A 16816-nucleotide genomic window follows, 5' to 3' on the forward strand; every position below is an offset into this window, starting at 1 on the left:
GACTTGAATAACCATCTGGCCATAGTTACGATGTTATTCTTAAAGCGGGCGTTGATAAAAATAATATGTATATAACAAAAATGTAGGTCACAAAACCAAAATGTTCGCTTCCAAAGTAACCCAACTTTGAGAGCTGATTAATATAAATAGTTATTTGAATTTATTATTAATTTTCTATTTATTATTATGAGAGGAGTTTAATTTTTTTCTTAAACAAATGTTAGAATAAAATCGTATGGCTTAACACGTAATGCCTGAACTGAAGATTGAGGAAAGATGTTAGTACGTAAAGTTATGTTTGCATATGATAAACGTAGCTACCTTGCCTTCTACCTTGCTTTCTTATGTTTTCCTTTCTTATGGGAATGAAATGATTTATTATCTGGTTAAATAGGAAATCACGAATTCATTTTATAATGTACTGGCTCTCAGCCACGACTCCGTCTGCGTGGAATAAAAGAAAACAAAAGTAAGTAGACTATGTGTTCTTTCAGACTATGCTCTAAATCTATGCCAAAGTTGATCGAGACCCGTTTAGCCGTTTAGGCTACTAACTTTAACAAACACCCATCTAAACTTTCGCATTTATAATATCACTAGCTATCGCCCGCAACTCCGTCCGCGTAGAATAAAAAACAAAATTATGTAGCCTATGTGTTCTTTCATCAAGATCTGTTAAGCTGTTCAGGCTACAAACAAACATCCATCCATCTAAACTTCCGCACTTATAATATTAGTGAGATAGTAGTGTAGTGAGTATAGAAGTAAGATTAAGTAGATACATTTTGTTTGTCTTTTATCATCCGATGCATAATAACACCGCACTCAATCAGTCGCCTTGTTTTAAAATACGTGATCTTAAATCACTATCCGTCGAAAACAGAAATCTGTTCGTTTACTGTGAAAAGTGTTAAACATCTTTAAACGTTTGAGAGAAAACAATACGGATGCGAGTAACATAAATTACACGAAAGATATACTCAACTAGACGCCAATAATTCCTCGAGTCGCGTAATTCTGTTGAATACTGATAAAAACTATTACTGAAGCCAACTTCTTTAATTAAGCCATTAATAGATTAGAGTACACATTTTTTAATTGAAAACATTTCACGGAACACAATTTCACAAAATTCTCTAAAACGGTTTCATTTTCAATATCGTTCAAATATTTTTTTAACGATATTTCAATAAAAATATCTATCTACCGATAAAACTACATTTTCAAACCAGACGCGTCAAAAATAAGGGTGCATTTTAATGGGAATTATTTTACCACTAGCTTTCTTCCGCGACTCCTTTCGAGTAGAATTAAAAAAAACAAAAGTTAGTAGCCTATGTATTTCTTCAAATTTCATCGGAATCCGTTCAGCCATCTAAACTTTCGCATTTATAATATTAGTACCAAGTATAATTGCGCGGTAGGCCGATCGGTCTAACGGGTACTACCCAAAACCGTAAATCGCTTTCAAAATCTATACAAATTTTACTAGTCTAGCCTAACCTTTTAGTTTAGTATAATATGAAATGGAAACTGAGTACTGGATTAAGCTAGTTTAAATTCAATTTACATAAATGAATGTAAAAACTTTTTAGTGATTCGAAAAAATATAGCTTACGTCTTCTCTAGTTTTCTTAATTGGACTAGATCCAAATATAATGTTTTTTCAATCATTGATTAATCATGAAGTTAAATATAATTTAGCCTCAACAATATCGACGCGGGAAGTTAAGTTCGATTGTATTAAGACGGTTTTGTCTGAGGTTTTTCGGAATTTCAATTATTTGTATTTCGGGTTCGTTTGATATCAAGGATAATGAACATTCAGCATTATGGTCTTATTTATTTTAAAGATACCTCCACTCACATTAAGTTCCTATATAAAACTGTAAAAATTTTAATAACATTATCAAAGTACAATGTGTTCTTCGGCAAATGCCGCTAAAAACGTAAGGTCTACTGACTTAATTTAAAAAAAAGTCTGGAAAACATCTTAATGTATTCCAGACTTATGCCTTTTCAGAGTGTGAGTGGTTTGCTTTTTGTCCGATTGATGATATTCTAAATCTGCCGAGAGGATTCATCTCTTTTGTTTGATCCGGTTTGTTCTGAGCCACACATTGTACCGTACCGTATCCAATAAACTTGGTACCTCCGTATAGGTGTTGAAGTGCATCAATAGTCTGCGATGTCGACGTAATTCAGACACAACCGCTGAGAATACGCGAATGTGTTTATTTGTGGTGCTTGTAGCGACGCGCGACGCACGCGCCGGCCATGCCGACACTTCAGTTGTTCCGTGTGGCGCCGCGCGGCACGCCGCGTCTCGCACGCTCGCACACGAAAGAAACGCGAAAACACCGATCTTACATGTGCCTCTTAAAAATATATCACCATGTCCAATCATAAGGATCACGATGTGAAGCAACGAAAGAATGATAATCTTTTAAAGAATCTACCTTCCGAAGTTCTCCTTAAAGCTCGGAGTACTCTTGTCTCTCTCGGTGGAGCTCTCAAGTCGAAGAATGATCAGCAACAAAAGCCTAAGAAACATGAGTCCAAAGGGAAAAAGAATCATGACAAATTGAAGAGTAGTCGATCCGAACCAGAGTTCAGTGATATGCGAGTTAGTAAACATAGAAGTCGAGTAGACGACCTTCCACGTGACTATGTAGGAGAGAGAGTTAGGCCGAGGCCGCAATCAATGGGCCCCATGAAACGGTATGATGATAATATGGACTACTTCGGCGGTAGCTATCCTAGGGAAATGATTCCTGTTAAACGTCATTTCGAATCGTCTGATGATTTGTGCACGCAATCGCGATTAGTGCTACCTGTTAATGAAAGACTTAGTGCTGATGTTCAAATCCAAGATAATAATGAACGGCCGAGAAAGAAGCTCTCTTTCCGGGAGCCGGAGATCGTAAGCAATGGGAGCAGTACTTTGGGTCGGTCTAGTAAGTTGATGGGTGTCAACAGTCTTACTCGTAGACCTAATAGAGTGTCCCTCAGATCGGATACACATTCGAGTATAGATGGTATAGACACCGATTTGGAGGTGAGATTTTTTTACGACCAGTTTTAATATTTCCCATACATAAGTATATTCGAAAACTAATCATTGATTGATGTAAAACAGTTTGAAATAAATTATTAAAAGTTTTTATGGTCTGTTTATAAATGTCGGCATTACTAGTCAAAACCGGGTAACTACTGGCAACGAAAGTTTGTTGTAAGAGCATTAAAAATATTCCAGTGTTTTATGACCACTAAAATGTGTGACGTTTACTCTGTATTGTTTATTACGTTTCAGTCGATGCGTTAAAAACTATAAAATCTGGATGACTTATTCATGAAAGTTATTAAATTTTGCATAATTAAATTTGTAACAACCGTTTGAGTCTATATGGGTAGTAAGTGTACACTATACTTATAGCATACAAGCTCCGATGTTATGGTTAAATTTAAAAATACATGATTTCTTACTATTTTGCATCTATAAATTGACGTCCGTCGTCTGATGTCTAAATATTTGTAAGAAATCTTCAACTCAGATGATATAACTGCTTATTATTTCTTAGTTCAATGGTACGACAGTCAAGGACGACATTTCCGTCGGCGACTTTATTAATTATTTAGAAAACGAAGCTGTTTTGTTCACGCGGGGATATTTTAGAACTGTTGCCGGTAATGTGTGAATAACGCACTTGAATGGTCTCTGTAACAGAGTCCCGCAATCATTAAATCTCTCTGTGGCGGTCAGTTTACGTTCCACATATCAACACGTGAATGCTAAATGCGTTAAATGAAGCGAACTACATATATCTTGTCTACGGTATTAACTATCGAAGCTTTCTGTTAAAAGTCAATTAAACATTTAATGCTTATTTGAGAGTAGACACAGATCTTACAAGTTTTTTTTTTTTTTATCAGAATAATAAAATTAATATCTTCGAATAATCTAGCTATTTATCTACTTGTCGTGAATTATATCCATGGTCAATCTTCCTTCTTTTTTTAAGTAAAAAATATTACCTTTTGCCCGTGACTCCGTCAGCATGAAATTCAAAAACTAATAATAAGTAAAGTGTTCTACCAGACTATGTTCCACATCTATGGTAAATTTCTTCCAAATCCGTTTAGCCGTTTAGGTTACAAACTCTAACATCCATCTATCCATCTAAACTTTTGTCTTTATAATAATAGTATGGTTAATATATTAGTTTTAGTGTTTTGCTTATTAAAAAGAATAACATTCTTCAGATTAGCGGAGCCGTTTGCAGATACAGCTGAGGCATTCTCGATACTATTATGAAACAACAAACCTTTCGTGTTTTATCGCTTTCGTAAACATAGGTAATGGACGTCACTATTTTAGCTTTCGTATAGCCGACGGTTGCATTGAAATATACTTTCAATAGTGCCACTGTAGCAGAATGATTTTCAACATAAAAATGTAAAAACAATGATTCTGGAAAATTGCAAACTAAAATTACATGAATAATATATTTTTTCTCGTGAAATTTTAGTATTAATAATATTCATAGTTGATACTGTTATCTACGATTTATGTATTGTTTAAAGTGTCATTTTTGTTAGAAAAACAATATCTCCATAAGTTATAAGAAGACTGAGACTTGAACATTGTAAATAAAGAGGCCTAGAATGTGTCTACATAAACTCTTATACTGTTTGTATTACTGTTAAAATAAAAATCTAATAAGACATAACAGAAATGTTATGTACTCTGGTGGCTAAATCTAACCATGGCTGATGATGTTCTCATCATCTCAAGGGCAAGTAGATCATCATCAACTTGCCCTTATCCCTTATGGATGGTCGGCACAGTATGTGCTACTCACAACGCTACAGCACATACTGTAATAATGTTTTTGACTTTTAATGTTCTCGTTTGATCGATTTCGTGAATAAAAAAACGAAATATTCATTGAAATATAATAATGTCACAGAATAAACCAAATTTCAAGATCAAAGTCCCCAGAGAGCAAACGTTGACCGGCTCTATTTCTAATAGGCGTACGAAAATAGCACTTTACATTTTTATGTATTAAAACGTCTTTCATAAAACATCTTTATTCTTTAAAACTATTATTTTTTTAATCACATGAATTATATTTAAATCCATTAAATTTTAAAAAAAAACTAAGACAGAGTTTTAAATACATTTTAGGACAAATATGCGTCAACCCTTGTAATTGGCCTTCATTTTTTTATTTCTTTTATTATTATTTTTTTAAGCTAGCTGTAAGTTATCTGTAAATAAATAAAATAAAAATATAAAAATAAAAAATAAACCCTTTCATACTGTGATTAGCGCTTGACGCAGATTTTTGATACGTTCACGGACATTTGACAGATATTCTTATCGTATAATGATTGTTATGACTCTAGAAAAAAATAAAGTGGTAGAAATATTAAGCGTAATAATATTTAGATATTGTATGTACTTATTACAATCTTTTACTTAAATATAAGTATCGTAAATATTTTGACACTACAGTGAATTCAGGACTGGTGTGTGATTGCCCAATACACTAACATCGCGGCCACAGGGTCATCGAGTGCTACTATAGACACAATATTCATTTTCATTTAAAACATTTGGTCATCGAATGAATTTTAATATAGATTCAATAGAAATTATTACAGATTTTGATTGTAGAGGAATTATAAAAATCGTCTTTTGAATTAAAGATTCAGCCATTACAAAATAATACCTTTTACTTCACTTTTTACAATTTGTGTTAGGGGATGATAATTAGGAAAATGTCAGTAGCGCAGTTGTAAAACGCCTAATCGGACCGGATCATAACCTACAAGTCTAGGTTCGACCTCCACTATTTGCCAATGTGTTATTCGATTTCGAATTCTCTATGTTCATTTACTTGATATTTTTACGGTGAAGTTATCAGTGAATAAATTGAAAAATACGCATGTGAAGTTAACCGAAATTCTGGGCCTGCGTAGTTCAACAAAGCCTAGGTATAGTAGACACCTCTTAGGTATACTCCGAGCGCCTCTTGCCTTCACAGTTTGATGATGATGATAATAATAGGCAGCCCATGACATGGGTTAAAAGATTATAAATTATATTGTGTACTAAAACAACAATAATAAATAGATACAAAAATATTTCCATTTTAATATTGACCGTTTAAAAGCAAGTTCGAGAAATTAAACTTAGACTGTAAGGACTACCCAGAGTAGTTCGATAACACCTCACCGGGTATTCTATCCCTTTTATGAATTGCGTAATTTATTATCGGCACGAGTGCAGGGGTCATAAACTTGGGCCTGCGTCTTTATAGCGGCCGTAGTGCGACACGTACGAAAGCTTTTATCCTAAACCAACCGCATTTCAGCGTCCTTCATACATCTAGTGACGAAACTGACAAAAATAGACGGCCAGCGTACAAACGATTGAGTTGGCCAAAAATTATAAACGGCTTAAAGGTCATTGTCTTTGATTGCCTAACAATTTTTATTGAATTCAATCTCTATTCATTTTTTTTCTAATTTCTTTGCCAGGAGACCTTTCAACAGATATGGCATCTCTTAAATATCAAATTTTACACGTATCAAATGCTAATGTCGTATATAAATTTAAGCTTGCATCAATAGAGATGTATAAAATAAGGTTTTCCAAATGCCAAAACAAACAAAGAGCAAATTGAATTACCCGACAACTGTTGAGTACCACAATTATTGCGTCCGTGGAAGCCTGAACACCGATAAATGCCCCGCATCCATTTAATTAAAACTTTAGATCGCAAACAGATGAAACGACTCTATTACATTACGAACGCAATCTGCACAAATTCAACTATTACAGGAAATACGCGGAACTTTCCGTCGTTATAAGTATGGCATTGATATTGAAGGGAATTTTCGCTAACAATAAATACCTTGTCTAACTTTCCATCAATCAATAAAATATAAGTTTCATAAACATGGGCTATTCGGAAAAAAATCTTTGGAATGTCTATATGTGTAATTTCGACCAAAACACTTTATACAATACTTCTTTTAAAAATAAAGAAGGGAATATAACAACCTCACCTACGTATCGATCCACTGCTCAAGATTTCTCGTTTCAAAAACAATGCAAGTGTCAACGTAAATATTGACATACACAAAGACGGTAAATACACAATAAACAGGAGCCGGTTCAAATCAATTTTCGTAGTAACCCGACATGTTTAAATTCAAAATACTGAATTGAAACCAATCTTGATAGATAAATAGGTTGTTTATAGGTTCATATATAGATAGATAGATGGATAAGTCAATGGAATTTCGGTTAATATCGAATCACATATCTGTTTCAGATACATTTAGCGATCCACGTTGCGTGTTACAGATGCTATAATCAGTTCCGTAGACGTTCCAATATCGCCCGTGATCAAGGGCTCTTTGAAATTCTATTAGCTAGATGTCAAATTCAGTGACCAATGTATGTCCGCTTGGTAATAGACCGATATTAGAGCTTTCTGTCCATCTATGATACTACTGCTGTTAATCAATTTCAGATCTATGAAGGATTTCAATTTAATATCGTGTGTTATTGCAATTTCAGTTATGAAGTTACATTTTCCTCTGATAGACTTCCATAACCTGTCATGAAATTGAATTTCACCTTGTACAATTGAAAGTGGGTCATGTTTCCTATCGAGATCTTCTGTAGCCTAAACGATTGAATCGATTTCGAACGAGATGTTATTCGATTCGTATCTTTACGTATGAACGCCACTAGGGGTACAGTCAGTAAAAGAGAGATATCTATACATGTAATAAAATTGGAATGTCTGTATGTAACATCGAGAAAAAAATCCAGATTTCGCGAAGGTTATGTATTTGCGTTGTTGAAAATCGCAATTAAAAAGGTTAAGGCAGATGCACGCGGGAATGTTATAGACGACCTTTTTTTTAATTTCCCGCTAAAGAAGCTTGCGGGCAATAGCTCTTTATAAATACGTATTTAGTTATATATACTATGCCATAATATATACGTGATAACAGTGAACTGACGTGCCCTCCGAAGGCTTTATTTGTTACGATGTGTTCACGACTGGGTTATATCGTAAATTTAAGCAATCATCTGCCATGAAACGACTCGTTTACACGAAAACTGCGCGAATCTCGCACTTACATATAGAAACATTAACATTTTATTAAAAAAAAAACTAGTATAACTTTAGATAATAAATTTTCTTAGAGATACTTAAATTATCTAAAAATGCAAAAGATCTTATTTAACTACCGGTTAGATTTTGGCGGCAAATCAACATCAAACTTTATAACTCTTTCGATATGTATTGAATAAAGAAATTCTATAACAAATCAGCACGTTTTCACGAGTAATAACATTATTATATTTCACTAATCGATTTTTATTCCATACTAGTAGTAACTCGCGAGTTCAGCGTGGATAAAAATTAGCATACACCTTCTATTATACAGGTAAAATTAGCTCTACCCATTACGGAGATTACCTGGAACAAGCGTGGATTTGCTATCGACACCCAGATAGACAACATACAGACACTCCATTTTTTAATGTATTAAAAAGTAAAACTTATCTCTGACAAGGTTCTTTGGCAAGGTTTGTATTTCGTGTGTACAACTTTTATAATATTTTATTCATTTCATTCAAAATGTTAGCGTTATTCGCCTTACATTTATTTACATCTCGGCAAATATTTTGTCAGCTACGTCTATTTAAAATTATTAATGACGACACTTGTCGTTATAATTTAAACGAAAATTGTTTGAATTTATGTTATATTTTTTACAGTCACGCCGTCGGATGAGTGACTTTTACAACATCTGATTGACATTTCACGTCATATTTTAACGTAAATCGTATCGTGACAAACGCAGTCACCTTGAATCGAAACGCATTACGTGTATAATAACTTTATTGTTCTCTCTATTGTGTCAATGAGAAAAAGAGGGATGGCAATATCGTTATTATACAGATTTCACGACATTAGAGACTCACCGTTAGCGATATCTGTTGAGTCGAAACCAAGTATCGGAATGAACCTTGGCTGCCGTCCAAGGATTAGGTACTGTTGAACCCATCGCGTCAGAATTCCCCCGATTGCACTTATAATAATAAAAGAACAGAGTCGTTTCGATAACCATATTTTGATGCATTTGAACGTTTATGTAGTAAATAAAACTGTTATTACTATCTCATGTACGCTTCCTTATGAATATTTCGAATTTAAACACTTAGAAAAAAGTTTTAGTAAAAAACGTTTTAATTTTAATAAAATATTTTGTAAATTTATTACGTCAGTCAAATGTCATGTTACTCGACGAATGTTGAACGAAAATAATTTTTCATCGTTCAAAAATGTGTCGCAGGTCAAAAAATTCAATTAAAAACTATGTTCAGATATTCCGCTTGATCGAGATTTGTTATTCAGAGGGTTTTTTAATTCCATTAGTCAGACTCGCACTATTTCGAGGTAATATTGACGAGGTTGGCAGTAAAAGCTTTTCACTAGCTTAGTGAAGCGAGTTCTATAAATCGAGCGATATCGCTTTGAGAAACGACAAAGAATAAAAATACATATGTCATCAATAATATCCCAGTCTTCTATGAATAAAAATTTAAAATATTCGTATGCTTATGCATTCCTAAGAATCTAAATAAATGATGCAATCTTAGTACTATATTCTAACTCCAGAAGGGCATTGCCTTAAAAAAATGATTAATTACGTTTCAAAAGAATTTGGAGTTTATTGACATTAGTCAATAACTATAAAACTACAAATACTTTTAATCGCTTTTCCAACCATATCTTCTATATCCAACAACACTGGTTTAGTTGGATATGGTAAATTAACACAAAACCAAGCATGTTTTGAAGCAAAAATGCTTTGAAGCAACATAATTCGGTTCATATGTAAGGTATATCCAGGCTAACTGAACTTTTCATTCCTTTCGTAATGATATTACTTACTTGAGTGCAACCTGTCTACTTTTTATGCCATTCTCTTGTTCTGCTTTTAACAGAGCAAAAGCTTGATTAGTCAAAGGCTTCAAGCCTTTATCTTATACACTGGCCTAATTCTTTTCAAGGATACATTTCAGTAGATTTTTGTATGCCAGTTTTAATACATGAAAATTTCCTATGAGATTTTTAATCAATGAAATAGAAAAGTACAATCGATGTGGTACAATTTATTTATTACATTTTATGACATTATCTTGAATTGAAAATTTCATTCTTTAAAAGTCGGTAAAGACAGAGTCTTCGGAGGCGCATTCCGTTTAATCTTCCGTGAAAACTTGAGCACTGCAGACATTTTTCGTCGTGTTCAATTGAATAAAACACGTTCTATTCCAATTGAAACTAACATCAATCTTTATAAATATGATTAACTAGCTTTTCCCTGCACTTTCGAGAACGGGGAACAATTTTTTTCCAACAATTGGGAACAAAAATTTTCATTGACCGCAGCCGCGGCGCCGTGTCTTTTTGAAGGTCATTTTATTGTGACATTGCAAATAATGTACAAAATGTTTTAAATTATTACTCATGTGCAGAAGGTTTGTTGATGCTCATCTAGCACCAACTGTCTCCCGCTCGACTACTCAGTGCAGTCGTCAGTTCACGTTAAACTTTTAGTTTGAAAATTATCAAAGTATTATTACTTTTTTTTTAAATACCTTAATCTCATATACACTTACAATCGGCTTCACTGATGAATTACTTTTAATCAATAAATTGTGATCGTAACCTGAATAGCTGAATTTTTTTTCAAGGGCTTCTGGGTAGCGGTTTATTAATTTTTGTTATAAAGATTTTTTTTAATATTCACAGAAGCAGGCCATGAGGATTGTACGCACCGTGGGCCAAGCTTTCGATGTGTGCCACAAGATGAAAATCACCAGCCCTGGGCAACAGGCTGCGTCTACAGACGGGCCCAGCACTTCCGGAATGGCCGGGAAAACATCCAAAGGTTTGGATAACCTACTAAATTAATTGTATTTACAGAAAAATGTTTTAAGCGACTTTTTTAACAGACTTTTATAAGTTGATATTTAATTTATCGTATTAATATTTTGCAACGCTATAAAGTGCTTGTGCCAATATTCATTTTTTTCAACGTGTGCCGCACTTTTGCGATTTAACCAATATTTGCTGGCGACATGCGATTTTGCTGGTTGGAATTTTAAAATTTAAATGTTTTATTTATTAACATAACCACATGAAGCTCTCTCGGAAATGTTTGTGATGTTTGTATGTTGAATTAAGTTATTAATAAATGGGCTTTGCGATCTTTTTGATATGTGGTTTGTTTACAAAAATTACTATAATTGTACATAATTAAGTTAATGTTAGTTTCAAAACCTTTTTGTAATTTACTCGAAGACCTTGAAATGATTATGTGGTAAACATAAAACACTTCTTCTGATTAAGATACGAAATAGAATCTGCTCAAACAAATTTAAACCAAAACTTCGCATTTTGTTTTATAAAAAGCTTACTTTAACTCCTTAGAGCAAAAAACAACTTTCTTCCTTTTACTTAAACAAAACATAGTAAGATTTAAGAAACTCTTTTATCAGTTTGATAGTAGATTTATATCGACACAGCAACTATGGATACATCACCACTTGAAAATCACCTTTCATCACACGTTCACCAAAATAAAGTCATAATATATAGTTTTGCCATCTCTCTACGCTCAACTGCGTGGGATAATCTGAGCGCGAAATCGTAACTGAAAGCCTGTGCCAAATACGAGAGTAAATTACCGATATACATCTATCACACTTATCTCGTATGATCAATGACCGTACGCGATATTATTATAAATTGTCCGTCACTTAACACCGACGCTACTCATAAATAACAATTATCCTGTAGTTAGAGATGTTAACACTATAAAAAAAAACATCCCACAAGAAGTTTGAAACATGAATTTGTAGCACAACCAATATGCCACAAGATTTTAGTCACATCGCTGCTAATACTTACAGCTTGAAGCTATGTCAGCTTAAATGAAACAGAACTATGGATCACACCTTACTGATTGGACTAATCGGTTAGACTACGGACGTTACACTCGGTGAAATTTCATCTTTACTAATATAATAAAACGCAAACACACACTTCTTTGTGGCGTAAGACGTAAGGCGTAAGTCAGCAATTACAGTACATTTTTGAATAATCTTTAATAAAAAACCCACATTTACGTCACTCTTTAGGCTATTTTCACACTATTAAACTTAGTGGTAAATAAATTGGATAAAAACCCTAATATGGGAAAGAGACCATAAGCTGCTACCAACAACAAGGCAGCAAGATTATTATGGTAGTGGTAATTTTGACATTTGCAATTGAGAGTTTAAAAACTGTATAATAAAATAAAGTTTTTATGATTTCATGCGGATGAAGCCGCACGGGTACAGCTAGTCAAGAGATAAACATTGTTAACAAATGACAGTGTCGCCTTAGGAACTACAATATGATAGCGATATTTTCTGCATAATACGTAATATGTAATTGAAGTGTCAAAATTAGGTCATCTCAGTCCACCTGGCTGAATGTTTATCCGACAGAGCCACATCTTAACCGTAGTCCACCGCATCATATATGTAGAGGTTTATAATTAGCTTTTATGTATTGTTTTATGACATACAACGCGACTGGCAACAGCTGGGTACGTCGGCTGCGTCACCGTTTATTGCTTATGTGACGGTTTATACGTTGTAAACAGTGTCTCAGGTAAAAAAATTATTACTCGAAGTTGAAACCGTTTTTAATAACCGAAAGACGTACAAAAGCATTGTTATCTCATTTATATCGTAGCGAATGAGATAGATTTTTTTTCGTTTGAGAATTTCATTAATCGAAACTCGCAGTAAGAATGTGAAAGCATTTTACGTCATATCCGAAAAATATTAATCAACTCTGAATTTAAAAGGTGTATGTAACGTTGTGGTAGCTATTGTGAACAATGCGATATACTTTCGTACTCTGCTTTTTCAATAAGTCTGTGTTACGAACCTGAATGTGCGAATTATATTGATAAAATGAACTACTCCTGTTTTCTAAGAAATCTTTGATTTTCGACACGTGGAGTTTAGATTATATCTATACAAAAATGGAGTACTCACTTACATTAAAAAGTGAACACAATTTCCGGATCACCTTAAAACTGATATTAAAACTTTTAAAGTATTCAAAGAAATAATAAATTTAGGCCAATAAGTATACAGTTAGTAAGCGCCTAACTTCGAAACTATTTGATCCGTAGCATCTCAAAATGTTAGCGCTGCCGACAGAAAAGCTGCTTCAAAACTTTCGAATTCCTATAAAATTCAGTTTCTGCAAAACTTACGTTACAGCTCCGTATATTTAATAAAACTTAATAATGTAGTTTAAATTTGTTTAAACTAATATAATACTCGACTTTAAAACTACAGCTAAAAATTTAACGATTTAATACAATAACAAAAAAACAACTTAAGTTTTACTTCTCGTCAATTCTTCTATTATATTTTTACTTTATAAAGTCCAGCAAACTTTAACTTAGTCTAAATACCGAATCTCATTTGTTTTACATAAAACGGTTTTCTAACTTTTTAAAAATAAAACAATTCATAACAATAATTGTTCTAATTGTTACAGAAATCATTTCTTATTGTGATCTTAATCACCAATTAAGCAATTACGTAGTTGTCTGAAACACGTAACTCATAAATAATTATTGCCCGATATTTGTTACAAAACATAATTGTTAATGTCATTTATAAACAAATCATTGCTTATAATTTAAATGTACTGATATCTGCATATTTAATGCATATTTATTTATACTTTCAATGAAAAAAAAAAATAAAATAAGAATGTCAATAAGAATTATCACTATGTATTCCTAATTATTAGCTTCCCATATATTTCCATAACAGATAGAACGCAAGCGGTCCTATGGATACAATATCCATTTCTGGATATCCAAATACCACATTGATCTCCATCTAAGTGGTACCAATCGTATCCGATTTATGACAGAGAAATGTTTTACAAGTGTATGATTTTACTTCAAAACTTTTTTTTATATAAATTACTGAGAAAATAATGGAAAATCTCTTATAATATCAAAAAGGTTTGTGAAATTGTAGCATTTCGTGAATTTAGGACACATTAAAAACTTACAAATTCAGGGAGATAACTAACTCATGCATTACGTGACTTCCAGTAATGTGCGTTTATTTAGACTTATCAGTCTGAGTTCTATGCTTACGGAGGGACATCTCTAACGTATATGAATTCATTTAGAATCAAAACGTATGACAAAGGTAGCCTGTTGTCACTGCAACCACAAGGGAATTAATGTGCAGAGGTTACCAACATACTTATCGACCTAAATTGACGAAATAAATATTATATTTACTTAATACCAGTTCCTCGCGACTTCCTCCGCTAGAAATTTTAAAAAATGTGAATAATGTAGCCTATGTTGCTCACTGAAAACATACATACCTTTTAAATGGTGGATTTCACAATACAAAAATACAAATCTTTTCCCTTTATAATATAAGTATAGATACTATATCCTCTATTTCAATGTTATATTTGACGGGTATAAATATACCTTGGACCAACTAGATAAAGTTTGATAATCAAACACACAAACAGAAATAAAGTAAGAAAAAGCGCATTCCTACAAGCATTTTCTTTCAAAGAAAACACATAAATCCTAGACTTTCAACATATTTTTATTTTTAGTTGTTCGTAAACTTTAAGCAGAATCATAATCATCCGGAATTCCATCAATTTATATTATAATTCAATTTTTTTATTTCTTTATCGTAGTTTAGATTTATAGTTCAATAGTTTTAAGTCATACGACCATTACTATTGTTATCAGAAACACCCTCTACATCTGGTGCTTCCGTGTCTGGTGGGGCTTCGACATCCAAGGGAGATAAGGCAGAAACCTCTCAAGGGTCGAAAGGGAAGCAACTGGCACGTCCAACCCGTCTGGACTTGCCTGCGTCGGCTAAGAAGGGGGGAGGAAAGCGCTCGCAGGTAATCGTTGAAATCATTAAAGTGTTTATTGAAAAAATAATAAGCTCTTATTATTATTCAACCTTATTCACGACATTTAAAAAACCAAAACCATCGAACCGCCTAAACGTCTTATAAAAAAGTGGTTTGTAAGGAATATTTGGAGTGTATATTGCCACTCCCTTCGATGTATTGTTTAAAGTGTTAGTATGAAATTACTGCGCAATATCATCAATGAAATTGAATTCAATCCACAAACAGAACCTCACTCGCGGGCCTTTGATCAACTTGTATAATTTCCACAAACAACTGAATCAATAGTTGTGTTGATGTAAGTTGCGAATCATCGCTAGAATGTTATCGAACGGCATCTGCAATTTGTACAAACGTTGTAAAAATAGAAACAATAATGAATATTGGAAATAGAGTTTACCACTCATAATAATCGCCCTCCCACGTAGTATCTGAAAGTGTTACAATAAATCAAACGTATAATAACATTGGTATGCAAGATCGATCTAGATTCAGTAGTTCTTGTGACGCTAACACTATATGATATTCAAAATTATCTGTATAAAATAGTCATAAAGTGGGCAACATTGATGAAACAATAAATATATATAGCTACATGTATTAGGAAGTGATAGAAACGATAATTCTATATTAACCCATTTCATGGGAATTGACCGATTTCGTTTAATTTTAGAATATTCTTGAAACTTTATCAATCCGCGTTTATTACCACCACTTTGGCTTACAAACACCTATGGATGTTGAATGGAAATACGCCAGAACATGCAATCGATGACTTGGTATTACTGAGAAGTTCTAAATGGATTGAAAAAACGAACAAAAATGACATCATTATCGGTTAATTAAATGTTATTCATATGTATAAAAATCTGAATTTTTAACTTTTATTTCTCGGCAAGAATATCAGTGTTCCATAGCGCAACAATAATGCCTCCAGAGATTTCACGAACATTGCCAACGGTTGCTAGACCACAGTAATTCTTTTAGATAATCTCAGAGAACTATGTTTCTTTCATTCATTCTGACTTAAAGGAGCACGTATCGCTGCAGTAGTTTTGCTTGCTCTAAATTGCTCTAGGCCAAGCTAAAAAGACGTTTTTCAAAACTCAAGTCACGCTTTCGGATACCAATATTGTATTCCTTTATGCACCGATATACGATCTTCTTGTAGCTTCATTAACAAAAGAAAGACGTTCACGTCAAATTCATTTCAACTGTGTAACTAAACTGACTTGGGACCGATTTAATCGGCTTCTTGATTACATTATCTGTGTAAATAAGTTAGTTTCATATTTTTCTCCAGCATTGCAAGGGTTCTTTTTCATGGTCAGATAATGTAGAATCGTGTTGTAACATCGGTAGCACGGTAGTGAAAACTCACCGTTAAGAAACACGAACGTCATGAATCATCATCATTATCATCTCCTTATCCTACTCCCGTAGGGTCGGCGCGACAGGTTTTTGTCCTCTACATAACTCTATCATACGTCATCTCAGTCATCACTCCCTTTTTGATCATGTCACCTTTTACACAATCCATCCATCTCTTTCTAGGTCTACCTCTACCGATGTACCCTTCCACACTCATATCTAACGTTCTCCTTGTAACATGCGATTCATCCCTCCTTATAGCATACCCATACCCAAACCTTTTACTCCTTACCTTCTACTACGGGGGCTACTCTCAAACTTCCTCTAATATACTCATTTCGTATCTTATCCAT

At 33.4% G+C, this 16816-nt stretch overlaps 1 protein-coding gene and 1 long non-coding RNA gene across 2 annotated transcripts in view; one reads left to right on the forward strand and one right to left on the reverse strand.

Moving 5' to 3' along the window:
- LOC106104486 overlaps positions 1 to 9241 on the reverse strand; it is a 51911-nt gene extending 42670 nt beyond the window's left edge. Inside the window, exon 1 of the long non-coding RNA XR_001225676.1 lies at positions 9023 to 9241. This is a non-coding gene — a long non-coding RNA (uncharacterized LOC106104486). The remainder of the gene's footprint in view (positions 1 to 9022) is intronic.
- LOC106104484 (carboxyl-terminal PDZ ligand of neuronal nitric oxide synthase protein) overlaps positions 1 to 16816 on the forward strand; it is a 96472-nt gene that overhangs the window by 68109 nt on the left and 11547 nt on the right. Inside the window, exons 6-7 of the mRNA XM_013284551.1 lie at positions 10860 to 10998; positions 14920 to 15080. Of these exons, the coding sequence (XP_013140005.1) occupies positions 10860 to 10998; positions 14920 to 15080 (300 nt within the window). The remainder of the gene's footprint in view (positions 1 to 10859; positions 10999 to 14919; positions 15081 to 16816) is intronic.

This window comes from Papilio polytes, unplaced genomic scaffold (assembly GCF_000836215.1).
Source record: "Papilio polytes unplaced genomic scaffold, Ppol_1.0 DF823621.1, whole genome shotgun sequence".
Taxonomy (NCBI): domain Eukaryota; kingdom Metazoa; phylum Arthropoda; class Insecta; order Lepidoptera; family Papilionidae; genus Papilio; species Papilio polytes.